The 23,791-nt window shown below is 44.8% G+C and overlaps 1 protein-coding gene across 5 annotated transcripts in view; it reads left to right on the top strand.

The window, feature by feature from the left end:
* The window catches only part of DIAPH2 (diaphanous related formin 2), a 455,139-nt gene that overhangs the window by 333,470 nt on the left and 97,878 nt on the right, over nt 1–23,791 (top strand). For all 5 annotated transcript variants that reach the window (XM_061598178.1, XM_061598177.1, XM_061598175.1 and 2 more), the window contains one exon: nt 13,270–13,365. In XM_061598178.1, coding sequence (XP_061454162.1) covers nt 13,270–13,365 — 96 coding nt within the window. The remainder of the gene's footprint in view (nt 1–13,269; nt 13,366–23,791) is intronic.

The raw sequence follows: 23,791 nt of genomic DNA, 5'->3' as shown, positions 1-23,791 counted from the left end.
TTGTCTGTAGTGGTTACTGCTGCTTTTTGACTGAGTTACTGAATTAAGAAGCCTTTGCATTTATCACTCTGTTGAATAGCAATCATAATACTTACAGCCTTAATTGTAAAGGGAATCAAAATGTCTTTGCATTAAGCACAGATGCTTTTCTGAAACTTTTGTGGTGATATTTATCAGAAATGTGAGGTGAAGGCCTCCTGCAGATACCATCTTATCAGGAGGTCCGTTCCGCACAACATAGGATGCAGACTTTTAGTGTAGTGGCACCTACCCCTTGGAATTCCCTCCCCTTAAATATTAGACAGGTGTCATCTCTGTTATCTTTTTGGCGCCTACTGAAGACTTTTCTCTTTCAACAAGCCTTTTAAGTAGAGACCTTATCCCAGTCTGTGTCTATGTTGGAATTGTTTTTAAAGATGTTTTTAAAGCTTTTTTTAAAAATGTTCTTAAAGGTGTTTTGCTGGAAAATGTTTTTAAGGGTGTTTTGTTGTAATTTATTTTAAAGTCTTTTTTTATAATATTTTACAATGTTTTTAGTGCTTTTGTTTGCCTCACTGGGCTTCTACTATGAGGAATGGTGGGATATAAGTCTAATAAATAAGTAAAGTGCCTTGAGAACTGAAATGTAAGGGCTAGGTCAGTGGCTACATTTGCTCAGGATTATTTTGGAGTAAAAATGAAATATGGTGCGTTTCTCACCCTCACACATACAGAGTACACCTCAAAACCTTCTAACTGGCCTGAAAACACTTTCACCACCATCATCTGTACCACACTGTTTACCTATTATTTCATGGAATCTTTGCTAATCTGGAGTACATGTTTCTGGCGATAGAAAAAGGAACAGGGGTGTGAGTGTTGGTAATCCAGGTGGTAGTACTTGAGCAGCAAAAGCTGATATTTTCTCTGAATTTCAGGTAAGGAAATTAGAAGAATTTCAAAGTATTAGTGGTAAAGTGTTCTCAATCTCTTAGCTCTACTGCGTTAAGAATTGAAAACTAAGGGCTGAATTTTTCCATTCATGAAAAAGTTTTCCTAAGTGTGTAGGATCAGTTTAGAATTATTGTTGAAAATACGCTTAACTCACATAGTTATCCTCAGTTTCCTTTCAGCCTTTAACCTCGATCCTTCTGAGACGTTTAGCTAGGTTAATTTAGCAATCTCTGAACTATGCTTCCTGGGAACTGCACCTTAGTAATATTGGGCCCACCCATGTAGCCGGTCATGCTCTTGACCTTATATTTGTCCTGGGAGGGGAGGGAAGTGTTCTGAAGTTGGGGGTGGCTTCTTCCACCCCTGTGTCATGGTCAGACCACTATCTGGTAAATATAGACTTCTCGATACCACACACCCTCCGTAGGGGAAAAGGACCTATTAGAATGGTCCGCCCCAGACGCCTAATGGATCCAGAAGGATTCCTGACTGCGCTTGGGGAATTGGAACCTGCTGAAGGCCGCACGGTCGATACCCTGGTGATGGAGTGGAATGAGGGGATCACCAGGGCTCTGGACCGCGTGGCGCCGAAACGTCCTCTCCCCCTGAACAGAACTCAGTTAGCACCTTGGTATACTCCACGGTTGCGAAATCTGAGACAGGAGGTGAGACGACTAGAACGCCGGTGGCAGAAATCCCGTTCCGAAGATGTCCGGACACAGGTTAGAGCAGCAGTAACTGCCTACCAAGTGGCAATAAAGGCAGAAAAGAAGAGGTTCTTTGCTGCCTCTATTGCGTCCGCAGAGTGCTGTCCCAGGAGGTTGTTCCAAGTGGTCCGAAGCCTGGTCGGTCCAGTTGCTCAGGAACCCTTGGAACAGTCTAAGGCCTCCTATGACAAATTAGCAAAGCACTTTGCTGACAAAATCGAACATTTACGGAGCTCAATTCCGTATGCCGTGGACACAGTAAATGAAACAGAGTTGGCCAGTTGCAATCCGGTCAAATTGGATAGGTTTTGACCTCTTCCTTCTGAGGATGTGGACAAGGTGCTCTCGACTGTGAAGCCTACCACCTGTCTAACTGATCCTTGCCCATCGTGGCTCCTTGTGAGCTGCAAAGAGAAATTGGGCGAGGGGATTAAGGCGGTGGTCAATGCATCCTTGGAGGAGGGTGTAATGCCATTAGCACTCAAGGAGGCAATTGTAAAGCCCATCTTAAAGAAGTCCTCCTTGGATCCCCAAGTTTTGAATAACTTTCGCCCAATTTCGAACCTACCATTCCTGGGCAAGATCATTGAGCGAGTGGTGGCTAATCAGTTGTCGACACACTTGGATGAAACGGATTATTTGGATCCATACCAATCGGGTTTCAGGACTGGACATGGAACTGAAACAGCATTGGTCGCTCTAGTTGATGATATGAGGAGGGCATTAGATAAGGGAGAATTCACCTTTCTTGTCCTCCTCGATCTCTCAGCGGCTTTTGATACTGTCGACCACAGTATCCTTTTACATCGCCTGGAGGAATCGGGAATAGGAGGCACTGTACTACGGTGGTTCCATTCCTTTCTTTCCGACAGGCATCAACAGGTAGCATTGGGGGAGGAGGTTTCAGACCCTTGGCCTCTCAATTGTGGTGTGCCACAGGGCTCTGTCCTCTCTCCCATGCTATTTAATATCTATATGAAGCCGCTGGGGACAATCATCAGGAGATTTGGGCTGCAGTGTCACCAATATGCGGATGACACTCAGCTCTATCTCTCGTTTAAATCTTCACCAGAGTCTGCTGTGGAGACCATGTCCAAGTGCCTGGAATCCGTGAGTGGATGGATGGGAAGGAACAGGCTGAAGTTGAATCCTGATAAGACTGAGGTGCTACTCGTGGGAGACAAGGGAAGGCTGGGAGATGTTGACCTGGTGTTCGACAGGGTGAAATTGCCCCTGAATGACCAGGTCCGCAGCCTTGGGGTTGTTCTTGATTCCAAGCTGTCCATGGAGGCTCAGATTTCGGCAGTGAGCCGGGCAGCTTGGTATCAATTACACCTCATTCGTAGACTGCAGCCCTACCTTCCTGCTCATCAGCTCCCACTGGTGGTACATGCCCTGGTCACCTCTCGGTTGGATTACTGTAATGCGCTGTACGTGGGGTTACCCTTGAAAACGGTCTGGAAATTACAACTTATACAAAATGCTGCGGCTCGACTACTTACAAACTGTCGCCGCCGGGAACACATCACCCCAGTGTTGTTCGACCTACACTGGCTCCCAGTTATTTTCCGGGCCCAATTCAAGGTGTTGGTATTAACCTTTAAATCCCTATACGGTCTCGGCCCAGTTTATCTGATGGAGCGCCTCCAGCGCCACCAACCATGCCGCCCAACAAGATCAGCCACACAGGACCTTCTCTCAATCCTGCCAACTAAAACAGCTAGGTTGGCGGGGACAAGAGAGAGGGCATTTTCAGTGGCGGCCCCCACTCTCTGGAACTCCCTCCCGTATGACCTTCGACATGCCCCTTCCCTGAATGTATTCCGCCAAGCTTTGAAGACCTGGCTCTTCAGACAGGCCTTTGGGACTTACGGGGAGGGTTAAATTTTTATGACGAATAGCCTACTACTCTGTACTGGAACTGTTTTATTGTTTTATTGTTATATTGTATTTTATGATGTATTTTATTATGATGTAATGTATTGTTAAATTGTACGTCGCCTAGAGTGGCCATTGGCCAGATAGGCGACCCACAAATTAAATTATTATTATTAAATTATTATGCTGAAAATGTTTGATTCCCAGCTCTTACACATACTTCAGAAACACCTGCTGTATAATGTAAGGGGCTAAGGGCTGACTGTTTCAATAAATTATAGTTATAAAAAGCAAAGCTGGTTTAATCCCTTTGTACTACCCCTGAGACAGATTAAATGTCAGATCTGTACAGTTATCCATGTAGGTTTGGAAACCTAGTGTGCCTCATGAGTGCTATGCCTGAACTCCACTATTAACAGCTTGTTTTGTTCGTGCCCAAATTTCTATAAACTCTGATTGTGTGCGAAGTTGCATATCTTTGAAATGGTTAAATTGCATACCTGTAGACTAGGAAATGCCACTTTAAGAGAATAACATTTAGCAACAAGGTGTCAAGGCAGTAGAGTGTGACTCTTTGTGGTGGCACAACTAGTTTATCAAAATGCTTCTATCAAATAGCCCTTAGTCCATTTTTCCTCTTTTGCTTCTAAATTTTACCAAAAGACATTTGAGGCATTAGATAGAAAATCACTTTGCAGAGAACTGGCTGTTTGTATGAAAATTACACTTAAATGAATATTACATTTTCATGTTTTTTTTTAAAGATAGAACAGAGTAATTCAACATTATTTCATTCCTAGCATTTGTGAGGAAAGAATATAAATTGCAGCAACAGATTCTGAGGACAGATTATCAGAATGTTATGCCTCTCTGTTGTAAAGTCATTGTGCTGAAGCAGAAGCTCATAGCATTAGTAAAAGGGCGGTAATAGCCCTTCAGAAATGTTTTGACACTGGACAAATACAAACAGCCATTTACCAAATGGTGATTTACCAAACTGAGTGTGTAAGGTAGTCAACTGTATTGTCCTGCCCAGTGCCATATTGGGTTTCTGTAGGTTTCAGGTGAGGTGAAGAAATACTCTTAAAATTATTGTCAACATTTGACAGGATGATGAAAATGTCAGCTTTCTAACTGATTGCATGCACCCCTATAGTAAGTTACCACTTGGTAAATGGTAATCTATGTGCACACAGTTAACACTCTAGAAGGGTTTTTTAAAATTATTTAAAAAATCCAAATAATGTCTCTTCATATTGCTTTACATATTTTGCATCCAAGAGAAAATTGAAGGGGAGAAAACAATGTGCATAACCAAACTTCCACCTAAAGCATCATATGGTCATACATAGAGCTGTCCCTAGACTTACTTTATTTATATATTTATATTGTTTGTATGCTGCCCTGTAACATAAAACCATTCTTAAAAAACTGCATAAATACATTTCCCCGAGTTAAAAACAGGTTTAAAACCCCATGGCCCAGAATACCTGTTATGTAAAAAAGGCTTCGGTAAACAGTGAGGTGAGCCTCCCTGGGAAGACTGTAATGGGGACTGTAATGAAGGGGCCCTCTGTGTTATGCAAAACATAATGAAATATTTAATTTTTAAATAACTATCATCACCCTGTCTTTCTTCTCTGACCCTAACAAAATTAGTCAATTTGATCATATACAAAACATCCAAAATTCACAAGATTCACAATATCTGTTAAAAGAAGAACGATACCTTCCTGTACAAACCAAAATTTTACCATGATTTTAAGACTAGAGAAGTTCTCAGTAGTGGGATATCCAAAAATAAAAATGAATTTATTAGCAGAGAATTCATTTTTATTACCAGCATTTTACCAGTCCAGAACATTTTTGAGTCCACATGGACAGATCTTTTTTTACTACCTGTGATTGAGCAACTCTTCAATTGCAGTTGAGGGGTGAAATAAAACACAGAGACGTCAGCTTGGGTTGAACAAGGGCCACTTTATTTACATTATAGAACAAAACCCAATTTAAAGTGACCTGCAGAGGGAAACCTAGGTGCGGGAACTGTCTATAAGCAAGTAGCTTGCCATACAGCTCTCGGGCGACCAGCCCCTGCTGGGGCAAGGGCAAGCCCATCTGCTTACCCTTTACCCCAGCCACACCCTGCAGGTGAGTAGGGGGGCCTTCCCACATCATCCCCACCCAGGGCCGTATAACCCCTGGGTAGATGAGGATAAGTTGGCCCCAGAAGCAGCCCATATCCTGCCCTAGAGCCGTAAAGCCCTGAGAGACAGGCCTCTGGAACTGCCAATCACCTCCAAAGGTGCCTAAGGGGGCCACCTAGCTGTCCTTACCTATTTCCCTTCCCGCACCTTCCTGCCACAAAAGGGGGACAAATCTCTATTTAGTCCCCCTTTACCCCACTGCCGAGAAACATCTCTCGCAGACACCCCTGCAGGTCGCCCAAAATAAGTCGTTACCTGCATGAGACAGGTGAACGCCATCGGCCCTGTACAGTTCACCCTTCCAGTGCTGAATGCGGGGATGCGGAATGGCCAACCCCCCCTGCCCAAGAAGAGCCCACCGAATTTGCCGGTTGACCTTCTTCCATGCATGATCAATTCCAGCTGGATCCCATATGCCGCGCCATGTCTGACCACATCAGACGCACCAAAGGCCAATGCTGCCTTATCACTTGCATGTCCTTACATGCCTGTATGCTGAGGGCCTTGCCCTGCTTCACGCCGCGGTCATTACCACCGAGGTGGATGACCATTGCCTGCAGAAATATCTGCACCACACCTTGCTGGAACAGAGCGGGTAGAAGCCACTCCCCATGCATTCCTTGCCGGTCCAGCCACTGCACAACAGCCCCTCTACTGAGGCCCAACTGCGAGCCCATGCTCGAATTCGCTGCCCTCCAGGGTGCCCGGAAGACCATGCTGTGGCCGCATATTATGATGTGCATCTGCTCCATCCCTGTCCAGCAACCTGTCAAAACAATGAAGATTGTGAGGCCGCTACATTCCCTTGCCCTCTAAAAGTGGGGAATATAGCCCTTGTACGCATCAGAGGACCAAAGTCCCACGCCCTGTACCAGTGCCTGTGGGAAACTAAAACCTGCTGCCGTAAAAGCAGCCCCAATTCGAGATGAATAGGTTCCAACTGTAAGGTGTCGTACCCCAGCCCTTACAATGCTCGTTCGTGAGGCTGCCGCATCCCCCTGCCCTCTAAAAGGGGGGAATATAGCCATTATATGCATCAGAGATCCAAAGTCCCACATCCTGTACCAGTGCCGGGAGAAAACCAAAAACATGCTGCCATAGAAGCAGCTCCCATTTTAATTGCATAGGTTCCAGACTGGAAGGGGTCATACCCCAGCCCCTGCAATGCTTGTTTTGTTAACGCCAAAACTGGTATTGTTGACCCAGACAGGCATATATGGCCTATAGCTAGGGGGTCCAGATTAGCCTGGGTGAATAAATATCCTTCGGCAGAGGTACACCTCTGGTCCGTTCTAGACCTTCCACGCTGAGCAAGCATAACCCCCCCTCCCTGGAAACATCAAAACTGGAGGGCATGTCGAGAGAGGTCTCACGTAGAGCCAGCCGCCACCTCTTTTCTCCTGGAAGCCTCAAAACAGTGTATGAGCCACTGCCTGGAATAGCTTGGGTCTTCACTGAAGGAACAGACCGTTTCCCACTGGTCCACTACACCCATAAAATGTCCAGCGAGAAGGGTCGATGGGGATAGGGAAAAACCGCCAGCCTGGCTAAGAAAGCTTACCTCTAAGTGTTCCCACTGCCATGCCCCTTCTCATGCCGTGCCATCTATCAGGAATATCAGCAGGTGAGTCACCGGAAAGGCCACTCTGGCATATAGCCCTTGCCGGCCCAGAATTCCTGAATACCTGTTTCTGGAAGCTGGCGAGCATGCTGGGGGCAATGTAACCCATTGAATCCAAGGGAATTCCAGCGCGCAGCTCACAGGATTAGCCCCCCTTCACACTGCCCCTGCTGCCCTATTCTGCATTCTGATAGCTGGTGATCATGCTAGGGCAATAGATAGGCTTATGGCCTTCTCTGACTCCCTGCATAAACTTCTCCCAGAACAACGGGACAGGCAAGGGCCATGAATTCTAGTGTTCCTAATTATAAGAGAGTTATGAGACCCGACCCCAGGCCATGAGCTCTTCTGTCCAAAAGTCGCCTTCCAACCCCAGAAAAGAGTTAATGAAAGGTAACATTCATAGTTAAAACCCCTTCCTGAATCCAGGCTTGCAACCGCAGGAAAGGGAACCACACGGCCAGGTCGGTGCATAAGGCAGCCATAACCCTGAATTCGTAGTATGGGTGTTCAAGCCCCATCATAGCATAATAACCCCATTAAAAGACCCCTAACATCAAGAGGGCCGAAAGGAAACACTTCATGGTCCCAATCCAGGATCTCATCTGGGACGGTTCAAGCTTGCCCCTGTGCAGCTTTCAGCCCTGGGCAAGAGTCAATCTTGTTACAGAAATGTGAACACCGGGGCAGGATCCTTCATACTATAAGCTGAAACCTCAGGTGCTAACATGCCTCCCACAAGCTGCCATACCTATGAACATCCACTCAGACAGATAGTGCCCCACTGCTTAGGAGCCCATTTGTCTCCTGACTGCCCCCTCACGGAAGGCTCTGAAGCACTCCATGCGTGCAGCTCACTGATCCTAGACTAACTAGTGTGGACCCCTCACTGCCTGCCCCTTTGAATAAGACTGGCGTGACCAAGTGTACTTCTGTACATTCTGACCACAGCTGTTATTGCCATGACTAAACGGGGTGAAGATTGTAGGCCATGAGGGCCAGCCGTGAGTTGGAGGCCATGAAGGCCAGCCAGGAGTTGGGGTATGAGACTGGGAAACAAAAGGCAAACCATAACATAACAAACCTCCCCTTAAACCGGGTAGCCTGCTAACCTAGTTCATAGTCTAACTGGGGAAGGGACACCTGTCCCTAAGCAGCCGGTGGCTCCTTCTTACCCTTTTGAAGGCCTCTTGCCTCCTATCTCCCTGTTGCACATATCCGTTGAACATGACCCAGCAGTGTGATGCTGCAGCAAAAAGGGCAAACGCGATTTTGGGCTGCACAAACAGAGCTATAGCTTCCAGGTCGAGGGAAGCAATAGTCCCACTATATTCTGCATTAGTCAGGCCTCATCTGGGACACTGCGTTCAGTTCTGGGAGCCTCATTTTAAGAAAGATATAGACAAGTTAGAGCGGGTTCAGAAGAGGGCAATGAGGATGAAGAGAAGGCTGAGGGGTGACATGATTGCACTCTTTAAGTACCTGAAGGGTTGTCACATAGAGGAGGGTACAGATTTGTTCTCTGCTGCCCCAGAGGGTAGGGCTAGGTCTAATGGTTTTAAGTTGCAGGAGCGTAGATTCAGATTGGACAGTAGAAGGAACTTCATGACAGTAAAGGCAGTTCGGCAATGGAACCGACTGCCTAGAGAGGTGGCGGGATCCCCTTTGCTGGATGTCTTCAAGCAGAGGCTGGACAGCTATCTGCGGGAGATGCTCTAGCTGTGTATTTCCTGCTGTGAGCAGGGGGTTGGACTCGATGGCCTATAAGGCCCCTTCCCACTCTATGATTCTATGGTGCTAGCATCAACCCTTTTTCCCAGGGATTGGCACTGTAAGGCAGCTGCTAAGATCTCACTGCCTCAGGTAAACTCACAGACACTACTTGGGAGCAGCAGCTCCTTGGAGTTACAAGCCCTATTGCGTGGGTGGGTGGTTGTCTGCTATGCCTCCCCCCAACTTTGTGCCATGCACAGCAACACCTCCTTCTCAGAAGTCCGGTGGCACAGGGCAATTGCTGCTCTCGCGCCTCAGAAAGTGAGTAGTGTTGCAAGGAGCAGTAGCCACTGCCTCCAGTGCCACGCCTGCCCTCTTGCTCTAGGCCTGGCTGTGTAACAGCAAGGATGAGGAGCACTGAACTGCCACGGAAGACAATGCAAATGAGGAGGAGGAGGTGGCAACTGATCTTGCTTCTGCCCCCCCCTCTAATTGGCATGGCAAAGAGAACTTGGAACAAAGGGGCATCTAGAGAGAAAGGAGGCAGGGGAAAAGAGTATAACCCCAGACAGCACATGCTGAGGACTAGGCCCTATGCTGCTGCCAGAGATCAACCTCTGCCTGTTCACTTGTTTTCCCTTGTACGTTTTGTCTCAGGTTCTACAAATGCTAGAAACGTACTATTTTTATTTTTATTTTTATTTTTTAAATGAAAGCTGGGAGCATTATTCACTCAGGAAGGAACAAGTGCCCCCTTGGCCTCTCCGTTGGGGACGCCCATGGCTCACGACCTGCTTGCGAGCTTCCCATACAGGGCATTTGGTTGGCCATTTTGAGAACAGAGCCCTGGACTAGGTAGGCCTCTGGCCTGATCCAGCAGGGCTCCTGTTATACCCACTCTGTCGCCCTGGATGGCGCCTCTGCCACTCTCTAATGGCCGCCCATGGTGGCCCCTCCCCGCTCCTTGCCCCCACCGCCGCTGGGGGTGGGCATCTCCCCCCCGCTTTGGGGGCCTTTCCTTTCCCTTTTGGCCCCCCTTTGTCCTTTCTTGGGTGGCATATCTAGTTGATTTGGGTCTCCCTGGCCCAACCCTGTCTAGAGAGGGAGATTGGGGCACCGCTTACAAATGACGTGATTTCAAAACGTTGTGAAGGGGCCCGCCTGCTTATTCTATACCCCCTCCCGGCACCCAATTATCCAGGGGGGGAGCCTAATTGACCTGCACGCGGCAAGGGTTGATGGTTGGGGTCATGCACCACCTACCCCCGCGTTAATTAAAATTTAAATTTAAAAATTGCCGGCCAAAGGCCGTCTCGCCTGGTCCTCCCCGCTGCTGGCTCCGATCCTGCGCTGCTGCCTCGTAGTGACTGCACTGCCGCTGCCGCCGCAGGGCCTCCCAAGGCCAGAAGCCTCGCCCCGTAGGCCTTGGTGCCAGCCACCAAGCCTCGCTATGCGCCACCTCGCCGCCGCTGCCTCCCTGTCTCCCGATGAGGCTGGGGGGGGGCTCGCCGCCACACAGTCAGCCTGGCCTCAGAAAGCCTCCGGAGGCACACGTGCGCCGGCAAAGGAGCCACACCGCGCCGAAGCCGTCGAGCAGCAGAAGAGGAAGGTGGAAGGGGCGGCTGGACTCAAATAGTCCTATAGACCCCGCCCCTTACACTGCATGTCGCGCTGACATCACAGGCGCGACGTGCGACGTTGCCCCATTAACAGATGGGGACAGCGTCTTCACCCCCACCTGCAATCATGCCCCGCTCGTCAGCTGCGCGGCGAGCGGAGCTTCGTAATTTGGAGTTATCCAAATACCTGCATTTTCTTTTCATGGAATACAACAAGCTTGTCCTATGTTACCTTTAGTTTAATATGAACAAGAAAACGAAAAACATTTCTTTAATCCAGAGTCAGGCTTTTATTAGTGTTTACAAGAAAGAGTCCATAATCATTATCTGGTTAAGAATCTCTGAGCACCAGTCTAAGGTCATTTTCTGCTGTTTTGAAGCTAAGTGATTTCTATACCTTCAGAAAAATCATGTGCTAGAGTCCTCCTAGAACTATAATTTGAAAAGACAAATGTGAGATCACCTGTTTGTAAGCATTCTAATGTCATAAACTCCCTTTCCATACAAAGCTAGTATGTCAAGTAGGAGGGCTGTAGCATAGCCTCCTCGGTGATATCTTACATAGCAGTCCAACTTAGGGGAAGCCAATGGAAGGTGTACTGACAGAGGAGGAGCCAGTGGGAAGATCCATGTCATCCATTTGCTATTTGGGAGCTGCTGGGCTGGCAGAACGTCAGCTCAGCTGGCAGCTGCATGCATGAGCGGAAAAGAAAAAGCCGGCTCTCATGAATAACCCCTACCGGCGAATAAGCTCTCACCATTAACTTCCTTTATAATTATTTTCTTAAACCGACCTTTGTCTTGGTGTAACTTTGGCCAGGATCGGGACCCAGAACCCCTTCCTCCAGGCTGTGGTACCTCGGCAGACCCCCAGCTGAGCTGGTAGGGTTCCAGCTCCATCACAGCTCAGCTAACATGAGGGGCTTCTTGTAGCAGAGTGCGGCAGAGCCTGGATCCTGCCGGCTCAGCCAGGGGTCCACCACTTTCAACTCCCCTCAGTCCAATATAAATACAAGTTGGATTGTGGCCTTAGTTTTCTATGTACTGGGAGGAATTAGTGTTGTGTTTCAGGGTAGAGGGAGTATTCAGACATACAGTTGTGCCTGCTTTCTGAAATGGCTCATTTTCCCCATGAAAGCTATACCAAGTGCTTTTCTGAAGGTGAAGGTCAGCTGTCAGTTTCAAGATGGGACTTTATGATATGAAGAATGTTACATTATTTTGGCTCAAACAGGTTAACATTGTAGTGTATCATGACAACAGGAAATACCTAGTTATGTATTATGTTTAACCATTTATTGAATTCTAGAGTTTATGTAAATATGTGTCTATTGGCCACAATTCTGCATGCAGGTATTTATGTTTAATGCACATTAAAATCTGTGAAGCAGGTTTGGGTAATTTATGTATAATGATACTTTTATATAGCATTACTCTCGTAGCAATAATGTTGAACATAGCAATAATCTAAGTTGTATAAAAATGATGTAAATTACATTGTAGTTTTGATTACAGACAATACACAGGTATGGGCAAAATAATAATCTCAACCTCTTCTTACATATTTCCAGGGAATGCAGTTAGCTTTTTCAGCTGAGCCTGTAATGTGGATAGGAACCAAATAAACAGTATGGTTCATTGGTCTTCTACTAACGTATAGCCATTTATGCCCTGTATTGCATTATTACATGCTGCTGCAAGCCCTTATTAACAGAACAAATTGAAATATTAAGCGTTAAGCGTGCAAATGAATAATATACAAATAATTAAATCATTTTAACCAGCTTCCCTTACTGCACTAGGGATGCAAGAGATTTTAAGACCCAAGTCCTCACTGCTTTAAATGGTGGATTAGTTTCTGCCTCTGGATTTCTATTATGTCATGTTTTCTTTCAGTGGTTCTTTCCTTGCAAATTCTCTGTCTGAATAAGCAAGTTTTAGTCTAATAGTGTCTGACTAAATAATTAATATGGGGCTGGGGGAGAGAGAATAGATGTGTAAAGTGTGATCTTCGTACCTGAGATGGGTAGAAATTAAACCCCTAATTTCCCATAAACTTCAACCGAGGTGGCAATACTTTTTTCCCTACTATTAAAGTGAATGAAGAAGGTCACGTATGGAAGAGCTTCTTGTCTGTATTGAATGGCAGTGATATGTTTGTTACTTATTAAAACATATGGGAAGTTAACCTGGTGTTGATGAGTCTGTGCTATCAAATTGCTTCATATGCATTGATTCTGCAAAACAGGCTTGCTTTAGGGATCTTTCATAAGGATCTTAGGAATGTAACAGCAGTTGCTGATCAGCACCTGTTTATTTGCATATGGAGCATGTCATCAATAATACACGAGACAAGGTCTTAAAGTCAGAAGAACAGCGAGTGAGGCTGGCATCAATTTTGCTTAATAGAACTTTATAAGCAAACTAGTCAATGGTATAATGTGAAACTGACAGCTTTCATTACAATAAAATATAAGCCTTTAATTTAGTAGTTCTATGTAAATGTGACCCTATTTTTGCTTTCCATATTTTTCCCTTTGTTATAGCCTTAATTGCAAAGAGATTAATTTTACTTCCTCTGCTGTTCACAGAGGGCAACGAGACAGGAGTGATGGATAATCTACTTGAGGCACTGCAATCTGGGGCAGCATTCAGGGATCGCAGGAAACGAATGCCAAGAACTCAGGGTAGGACATTTATTGTTGTTGTTGTTGTTGTTGTTGTTGTTGTGGATATAGGATGTATCTAGTGTTTGGAGGGAGGGATGGAAGTCTGTTTGGAGGAAGTTTTTATGAGTTTCATTGAAAGTGTTTTCCAACTCAGGTGTGAAAACTCAGCAGGACATGTATATGCAATCACAACTTTTAATACTGTATCTGTATCTACAGATCCTTGTAGAGGACAAAAAAGAAAGCACAAGGGGTTCCCAGAGTGCTTGATGCAGCATTAAATAAAAATAAATCAACACTCCACAGTGTGTAGAACATCATTGAATACCATCAGTATAATTAAATTAACTCAGCTGAAATCCTTAGACTCTGGGAGTTGTGAATTTTTTATTATTGTTTGCTTTAGTTTATTTGTTTTCTTGTTGCAGCAGTCTATCTATTTTTAAAGATGTATATCCTGCATTTAAGTCAAACGACTACTGTTTCAAAACCGGTCCTGCCAAGAAGTACCCTAGGCCTGCACAGCACACTCTCATTTGTTGTTGTTGTTTTTCACATTTCCTGTCTTAAATACAATCTTCATACTGAAGCCGGGTGGTGGGGCAGGAGACTCACAAACTGCACAAACTTCTTGGAAAGAGGAAGAAAGTATTTGAAGGTAAAGAAGGAATTAGTTTAAAAGACTCGCCTGGCTGGAAGCACAGATATAGGAGTGGGTTTGTTTCCTGAAAAGCAGGATCAGATGTTTCTAAATGTGGTGTATGAGGATGGGAAAGAGTGGTGTGGGTGAGCCCATGGCTCATTACTGTGGGTTCACATACGACTAAATAGAATTTACTTACTTATACAAACACACACACACACTCTTTGCAAAGAAAAACATGTTTTAGTCCTACATCTGAATTCAGCCACTGTGTGTGACATAGGGATAGTGGGGTATAATTTACCAAGTGAAGAAAACAATAGATTGAATTGTAATTCTAGAAAATTCTAAGAGTAGTAGTGAAATACTTCCCCATCCCAGAAGAGCCCTTGTTTCATCCTGGTGTATTAGCCTTCATTGGATGATGTAGGAGTGGAGAAGACCATTACATCTGCTTCCTTCCTATTTCAACTCATGTTCATATGAAACTGAAAGGAATTTTAAATGTGATCCTCAAGGGGGACAAATGAACAGGCTCCTTATGCAACCTTACAACATTGTAAACCGTCAAGACATTTTATTGTTATAGAAGATTATCATGAGTAATATGTGGCTGGGAGATGAAATTGCATCCAGGGTACCTCCATTTATGGAAATAGTATTAGCAAAAATGTTTTCTGATAGATACATAGGTAAGACAGAATGCTTCTAGGTATAAAAGAGGATTCTCTTTGCTGAGACAAGGTAATATGTTTTCTTTAGTTTCTTTATTATCTAATCAGTTTATGTCATCTGGTATTTTCACAAATGGTCTCCACCAATCCTCCTGATAGCCCTGTAGAGTAAAGTCAGGTAGAAGGTTATAGTATTGATCCTACAATAATGTATTGTAAATGTCACTTATTACTTTGTGCATTTTAAAGGCTTATGTCAGAATGCAGGTGTCTGTGGTACAGGTACCTATAAAGAAGTAACATTAAGAGGCTAGGCGGCAAATGCCGGATAGGTGTGAGGGGCAGGCCAGGCCAGTTTCGGGGAACGAGGAATAGATGTTTAATATCCATTCCATGTTCCGGGCCTGCTCACCACCAGAAGATAACTGGGGGAGGTGCAGCCCCAACCAATCTTCGACTGCTGCTGTGTAATGCCAGGTCTGTGGTACAGAAAACATCTCTCATCCATGACATGATCATGGATGAGAACGCAGACCTGATGTGCATTACAGAAACCTGGCTGGATGAGGCCTCAGCTCCTGTGCTTGAGGCCATGTGTCCAGCCGGTTTCCAGTACCCGCAGCAGCCGAGGATTGGTAGGCGGGGAGGGGGAGTGGCAGTTATTTATCGGAAGTCCTTGATTTTTGCCAGACCCCCTCTCCACGAGACCAAGTTTGTTGACTGCATGTACTGGAGGTTGGGCCCTAAGGGCAGTTTAGGGATTCTCCTTGTGTACCGCCCACCCCGCTGCACAGCTGACTCCCTGACCAAGGTGCTGGAGGTCGTCTCGGCTGTGTGGGTTCTTTCCCCCAACCTTTTGGTTTTGGGGGATTTCAACCTGCATGCCGAGGCGGCTCTCATTGGAGCCCCTCGGGATTTCATGGAAACCATGACTTCCTGGGAACTGCACCTTAGTCATTTTGGGCACACCCATGTAGCCGATCATGCTCTCGACCTTGTATTTGTCTCGGGAGGGGAGGGAAGTGCTCTGAGAATGGGGATTATTTCTTCAGACCTCGTGTCATGGTCAGATCACTATTTGGTAAAAATGGACCTCCTATTGCCGCACACCCTCCGCAGGGGACAGGGACCTATTAGGATGGTCCGCCCCAGACGCCTGATGGAACCAATAGGATTCCTGAGTGCGCTGGGAGATTTGGAGCTGACTGAAGACTGCCCGGTCGAAACCCTGGTGACAGAGTGGAACAGGGAGATCTCCGGGGCAATAGACCGGGTGGCCCCAAAACGTCCTCTCCCCCTGAATAGAGCTCAAACCGCGCCATGGTATACACCATGGTTGCGGGGTTTGAGGCAGGAGGTGAGACGACTAGAACGCCGGTGGCGGAAATCTCGCTCAGAAGACGATCGGACATGGGTTAGAGCAGCAATAGCGGCCTACCAAGTGGCAACAAAGGCAGCAAAGAGGGGTTTCTTTGCTGCCTCTATTGCATCTGCAGAATGTTGTCCCAGGAGGTTGTTCCAGGTGGTCCGAAGCCTGGTCGGTCCAGTTGCGCAGGAACCCTTGGAGCACTCTAAAGCCTCCTGTGACGCATTTGCGAAACATTTTGCCGATAAAATCAATCGTCTGAAGAGTTCGATTCCGTACGCCGTGGATACAGGAAGCAGGCCAGAGACGGTCAGTTGCGATCCGGTCCGGTGGGATCGGTTTCAGCCTCTTCCCTCTGAGGAAGTGGACAAGGTGCTCTCTACTGTGAGACCGACCACCTGTTTGTTTGATGCTTGCCCCACATGGCTCATTGTGAGTTGTAAAGAGAGACTGAGCGAAGGGATCAAGGCGGTGGTAAATGCCTCCTTGGAAGAGGGGGCACTGCCATCTGCCCTCAAGGAGGCGGTAATAAAGCCCATCTTAAAAAAGCCCTCCTTGGATCCCCAAGATTTGAATAACTTCCGCCCAGTCTCCAATTTACCATTTTTGGGCAAGGTGATCGAACATGTGGTGGCCAAACAGCTACAGACACACTTGGAGGAAGCAGATTATTTAGATCCATTCCAATCGGGCTTCAGGACTGGATATGGAACTGAAACAGCCTTGGTCGTTCTAGTGGATGATTTGAGGAGGGTGTGGGATAGGGGTGAATATTCATTCCTCGTCCTCCTGGATCTCTCTGCGGCTTTTGATACCGTCGACCACGGTATCCTTTTGGATCGCCTGGAGAGAATGGGAATTGGGGGCACTGTGCTAAAGTGGTTCCGATCCTATCTCTCTGATAGGCACCAACGAGTAGCATTGGGGAAGGAGGTTTCAGACCCTTGGCCTCTTAATTGTGGTGTGCCACAGGGCTCTATCCTCTCTCCCATGCTATTTAACATCTATGTAAAGCCGCTGGGGGCTATCATCAGGAGATTTGGGCTGCAGTGCCACCAATATGCGGATGACACTCAGCTCTATCTCTCATTTAAGTCCTCACCAGAGTTGGCTGTGGAGACTATTTCCAAGTGCCTGGAGTCCGTAAGTGAATGGATGGGAGGTAACAGGCTGAAACTGAACCCTGACAAGACCGAGGTACTGCTGGTGGGAGACAAGAGAAGATTAGGAGATATTGACCTGGTGCTGAATGGGGTTAGTTTGCCCCTGAAGGACCAGGTTCGCAGCCTCGGGGTCATTCTTGACTCCCAGCTGTCCATGGAGGCTCAGGTATCAGCAGTGAGCCGGGCAGCTTGGTATCAATTACATCTGATACAGAGGCTGCGACCCTATCTTCCGGTTCATCTGCTCCCGCGGGTAGTGCATGCCCTGGTCTCCTCTCGCTTAGACTACTGTAATGTGCTCTACGTTGGGCTACCCTTGAAGACGGTCCGGAAATTACAGCTGGTACAGAATGCGGCGGCACGATTGATTAAGAATAGCCGCCGGCGGGATCACATCACCCCAGTGCTTGAAGATCTGCACTGGCTACCAGTTGTTTACCGAGCCCAATTCAAGGTGTTGGTGTTAACCTTTAAAACCCTACACGGTTTCGGTCCAGTGTATCTAAAGGAGCACCTCCAGCATCACCAAGTATGCCGCCTGACGAGATCAGCCTCTCAAGACCTTCTCTCGGTCCCACCAGAACAGCTAGACTGGTGCGGACCAGAGAGAGGGCATTCTCGGTTGTGGCCCCCACCCTCTGGAACTCTCTGCCATATGACCTACGCCATGTCCCCTCCTTGGTAGGCTTCCGCCAAGGACTAAAAACATGGCTGTTTCAGCAGGCATACAGAATCACTAGTTAATTTTAATTCTATAGTGTACAGATGTGGGTAAATTGAATATGTTATGATTGTATTTATATGTGTATTTTAAATTTTAATTATGTACGCCACCTATAGTGGCTGTTTATTCAGCCAGATAGGCGGCCTAAAAATAAAATTTTATTATTATTATTATTATTATTATATGTCATATTTTATGTGATGCTGTGTAGCCTGCCCTACCCAAGAGCTCAGTCTTGTCTCCTAGTAGAGGTTGTTAAGACATACAGCTTCCTCATATTGCATATATATAGAATTAATAAAATGCAGTGAAATCAGATGCAATCCAGGAGACCAAGCTCCCTCTAACACTTGCTCACCTGTCCCCTATGAGTTCATACCATTTCTTATACAAAACTAGGAGAAAGCATAAGAGCTTTCCTGGCTGACCCCAGGAAACTTAGGTAATCATCCTCAAGGAGAATGAGATTAGTATGGTAGCCTATATTCAATCCTACTGTTCTCCCTTGGCACCAAACCTGTGGCAACAAAGATTTAATGCAAAACCTGTATTTCTGGTGTTCATTTATATGTCACTAAATAATGTATAACCATCAAATTATTTTTTCTGTAAAGATGCATGTTTTCCTTGGAAAAAATATTTTGATTGAATGAAATATAATTAAATATTGTTGCACAAAATTTCTGCCTTTGCATTCTGTAAAAATGAAAAATGCACCCTAGGAGTTTGGCAGCAGAGTTTGGCAGGAGAGGTCTTTAACCAAAAATGTCCAGTGGTGTGCATTATATACCAGTGGAACTCTCCTGTTAACCTTCAAGGAGGACAGGACAAAGCACAGGCCATTCCAATACAAGTAGAAGATAGAAACGTAAGGTAATAGAGACTATGGATGGAAGGGACACTCCAATGGTGGTGTTCTCCAAGATGTGTGCAATGTCTGTTTTCTTCCCTGAGAGCAACATGGCATACACATGCACTGTTGGAAGAAAAAGTGAGGCCTGAGTAGCAAGTGACTACACTCAAAGGTATAAGAGAAAATGAAGAGTTCTTAGACAGAATGCTGGAACAACAGCAGCAAAGAGGAGTACAGGTGGAAGAACAAAAGCAAGTTGAAGCAGAAGAGGACAGTGTTGAGAAGAGGAACAACAACGTGGAGGAAATTCTGTGGAAAAAGTGACAATTAGGAGCAGAAGAGGTAGAAGACACTCATCACTGGTGGAACTATGGGACCTCTTTCAGGTACTTGAGGATGAGACTGGAGGACAGTCTGCAGAGGAAGAATTACAGGAGACCCCTGTGGGACAGTGAGCGGGAGGCTGAAGCTCAGGCATGCTGGGGCAACGAATCCATGCCCTACAACAAGAAGAAGAGAAGAGGAGGAGTGGGAGACTCCCTACGGTGTGGGACTGAAACTCAAGCATGCCAAGAAGGCCCATGGACTCATCAGGTGTGCTGTCTCTTTTTTTCCCCCTCAACCATGTGGGAACAAATGACACTGCCAAGCAGAGATACAAAGAAATCATATCAGATTTGGAAGCTCTGTGAAGGAAACTCAAGGGCTTTGGGGCCCAGATAGTTTTTTTTTCCACCCACCCTTCCAGTACTTAGAAGAGGAGTAGAAAGGGAAAGAAAAATACTCCAGGTGAATGACTGGCTACAAAGGTGGCACCAACGCGAGAGACTTGGATTCTGGGATCACTGACTAGACCTCCTGGAAGATGGACTGCTGGCAAGTGATGGGTTGCAACTCACAAGGACTGGGAAGACTGTGTTTGGTCACAGCATGGAGAACTTCATGAGGAGGGCGTTAAACTAAAAGGGGAAGGGAGACGTAAACTTGGGGGTAACTATTGATGAAGGCTTATGCACAGTAACAAGAACTGAAAGGACAGCTCTAATGGGATCCAATGACAGTCTTCATAAAAATGTTGGAAGGAAGCCAGACCATAAATTACATGGTCTATGATGTCTATGTACTAATGCTCAGAATACAGCAAACAAACATGATGAACTTTAACCCTTAATGAAATGGAAATGGACTGCCTTCAAGTCGATTCCGACTTATGGTGATCCTATCAATAGGGTTTTCATGGTAAGCAGTATTCAGAAGTGGTTTACCATTGTCTTCTCTGAGGCTGAGAGGGAGTGACTGGCCCAAGGTCATCCAGTGAGCTTCATAGCTGTGTGGGGATTCAAACCCTGGTCTCCCAGGTCGCAGTCCAACACGTTAACCCAGCCTTTCCCAACCGGTGTGCCTCCAGATGTTGTTGGACCACAACTTCCATCAGCCTCAGCCATTGGCTGAGGCTGATGGGAGTTGTGGTCCAACAACATCTGGAGGCACACTGGTTGGGAAAGGCTGCCTTAACCATTACACCACACTGGCTCTCTAACTCTTAATATGGGATGGTAAATACAAATTGATAGATATAACTGCAACTTGGTAGGATGACTTCATGAGTGGAATACAGCAATTGAAGGATGTAACTTGTTTGAAAAGAACAGAAGAAATAAGAAAGGGAAGCAGAGTCATGGTATATGTTAAAAATATATATCCCTGCACAGAAATATAGGAGGATGAGCTTGGTAATTCCATCGAGAGCATCCGGATTAAAATAAATGTTATACTCTTCTTGATTTTAATGAAAGCAAAAGCTGAGAGTAGCCATACACGGACTGTAGACTTCAGGAAAGCCAATTTTAATAAACTTAGAACAATGATAAGTAAGATCCTATGGCAAGCCACTTTAATGAGGAACGGAGCCCAAGATGGGTGGGAGTTTCTAAAAAAGGAAATTCTAAAGACACAATTGCGAACAATTCCAACAAGGAAAAAAGGTAGAATACAGTTTAGGAAGCCAGTGTGGTTTCCAAGAAAGCTTAAGGAGCAGGAACAAAAAGGGAAAAAAACACCAAATGAAGGTCAAAAAGAGGAGAGACAAGCTCTGGTACTAGTTATAGATTCATTATGTTGCTCAACGTGTTTCAGAATATATTCCTCAGGAGCTAAAAACATTCAAACAAACAAAAATTAGTGTGTGGAGACAACACATTGGTCATAAACATAGGCATAACATTTTTTTAAAAAAATAAAGACCACATGCAATATAAATCATTTAAAAAAACATTTAAAAATGTTCCAGTGATTCACAATGACACATATCTATTCACTAACGTTGAACTAACATGTTATAAAATCACAGCATATGGCTAAAATAAAACTGAACCTTTTAATCTTCATAACAAAGCAGCTTAAAAAACTGCATCCAGTTCTAGACATCACACTTTAGGAACGATGCAGACAAACTGGAATTTAGAGGAGCAAAAAGAGAATGATTAGGGGACTGGAAATAAAACCCTATGAGGAGAGACGGAAATAACTGGGCATGTTTAGCCTTGAGAAGAGAAGACTGAGGGGAGATAGGATAGCACTCTTCAAGTATTGAAAGGTTGTCCACACAAGGGTCAGGATTGCTTCTCAATCATCCCAGAGTGGAGGACGTGGAATAATGGGCTCAAGTTACAGGAAGCTAGATTTCAGCTAAACATCAGGAAACACTTCCTAACTGTTAGAACAGTACAACAGTGGAACCAATTAGCTAGGGAAGTGGTGAGCTCTTCAACATTGGAGGCATTCAAGAGGCAGTTGGACAGCCACTTGTCGGGTATGTTTTAAGTTGGATTCCTGCATTGAGCAGGGGGTTGGACTCAGTGGCCTCATAAGCCCCTTCCAACTCTACTATTCTGTGATTCTATGATTCTGTAAATATTCATTGATACTTTGACTGTTGTAAATCAATAAATTGCATGTGAACCAAACATTTACTCTTTCAGCCACTGCACATCTACACTAAATTTGTTTTAAATTAATCACACTGGCACTGAAATCTTTAAAGTGGTAACATTTTCTCTCTCTTCTACTAATGTAAATATTGTTGAATGAATTACTAATTTAAATATAGAATCTGGATTTTATGTAGCTTTCCTTCCTTCAAAGACAAGTATTTAATGATTCAATGATAGTGGAATGCCTGTTCGCTTAAACATTTCTGACAATGTCCTGTCATAGCTGAAACTTTTTAAAAGGACACATTTTGAACGGCATCCATCACTCTTTCACCAATTATCCATGACCTCTTATCCTAGCCTCAGGCTATGAGATTATAAAACAAGACCAATTCTGAAATACATTCCCTCTAATGTTAGTTTAAGCTGGGGTTTTTTTTTTACATTGCTAACTATTCTTTTTTTTTATTTTCCTTTGCACTAAGCTGTTGAATCTTTTTCCATAGAATTAGATTTCTAGAAACTTTAATAGCTAGTGCCCTTTTAGGAGTGTCCTAGTTCAGAAATATTGCAGCTGCAGTGTTATATGCAATCATTTTTTTCTTCCCTACTGCAGAGAAGTTACAGCTTTGAGCTACATATTCACGAATAGGCAAAAAACCTTGTGGTTTAAGAACACACCTAAAGCCCACAGGTGTTTCTATCAAACTTTAAAAAGCAAGGAAATTGGGCGGCTATACTGAATGCACCAGGGGAGCAGGAGACCTGACCTCCCTTCTGAGATATTGGACTGCCCTACAAATTTGTCAAAATGCAAACACAATTTGGGTTGGTCTTTCAGAGTCCAATCCACTTGGATTGGAAGCTTGGAAGAATTGTAGCTTGGAAGAATTTGGTAACATGTGCCTCTGAGCATATGGTGAGTGGTGGCAATACCTGCCATCTCCAAGATGCAAGATGGAGAATCATGTTTTGGTATGTTTGTTGGTGTTCTTATTTTGTTTCATTCCTGTTACTATTGTTTCTACAGAGAATCTAATCTAGAAAATTTTATTTCTCTCATTATTCATCCTAGAAACCTGTGTCAAATTTATTTTTATTAATTTCAAATCCTTTTTATTGGTCAGTGTTATATGATGATGAAGACAGCCTTTTGTGTTTCAAATTGGAGGTTATGTTCTATTTTTATTTTGGGTGCATTAACAGTTGAATCTGAAAATGCAGTTTGATGTACAATCAGACTGATTACAATATGTTGCTCCTTAAGGAATGACTCTAGCTGTTGGAAAAAACAAACTTAGCCTGCCCAAGATGGATGTTTTCAGGCAGCTATGTTTAAACCACTTTATGTAAGGCAAGAAGGGTATGGTCAATTAAAAACATAGAGCACACCTAGAATATATTTCACCTCGCACTGTTTTATCTTGTGCAAACTGAGACACTCCTGATGTCCACTGGAGACTATTCTGCAGAATGGTCAGTGCCATTATTCCATAATTACTTTTGGACTTTTTTTGGTGTAAAATTTTTAGTGTAAATTTTGCAAAGTGTTGCTGTACTTCACATATTCACAGAAATAGAAGCAAAATAAAATGATTTCCTATACTTCACTGAAATTGCAAAGTAAATCAGACATATTTAAAGTGACCATCTAAACTATGTCAGCTGTCTTAATAATGTTGCTTCCTCCCTGCTAAAACAAGATCAGCACACCACATGCCTTGTTTCTGTTATTTGGGCAGATTTCAGGTGTTGCCACCATTCACCATATGCTCAGAGGCACATGTTACCAAATACTTCCAAGCTACACAGGAAGTGGATTGGACTGTGAAAGACCAACCCAAATTGTGTTTACATTTTGATAAATTTGTAGGGCAGTCCAATATCTCAGAAAGGAGGTCAGGTCTCCTACTCCCCTGGTGCATTCACTATAGCTGCCCAATTTCCCAATTTCACTATAGCTGCCCAATTTCCCTGCTTTTTAAAGTGGGCTATAGGTACGTTCTTAAACGACAAAGTTTTTTGCCTATTGGTGAATTTATCTGCTTTTTAATCCAGGAGGTAAGAAATGGGATCCTATGCAAGCTT

Source organism: Rhineura floridana, chromosome 16, assembly GCF_030035675.1.
Source record: "Rhineura floridana isolate rRhiFlo1 chromosome 16, rRhiFlo1.hap2, whole genome shotgun sequence".
Lineage (NCBI taxonomy): Eukaryota > Metazoa > Chordata > Lepidosauria > Squamata > Rhineuridae > Rhineura > Rhineura floridana.
The sequence above is the reverse complement of the archived record's forward strand: the minus strand, read 5'-3'. Positions and strand labels throughout refer to the sequence as shown.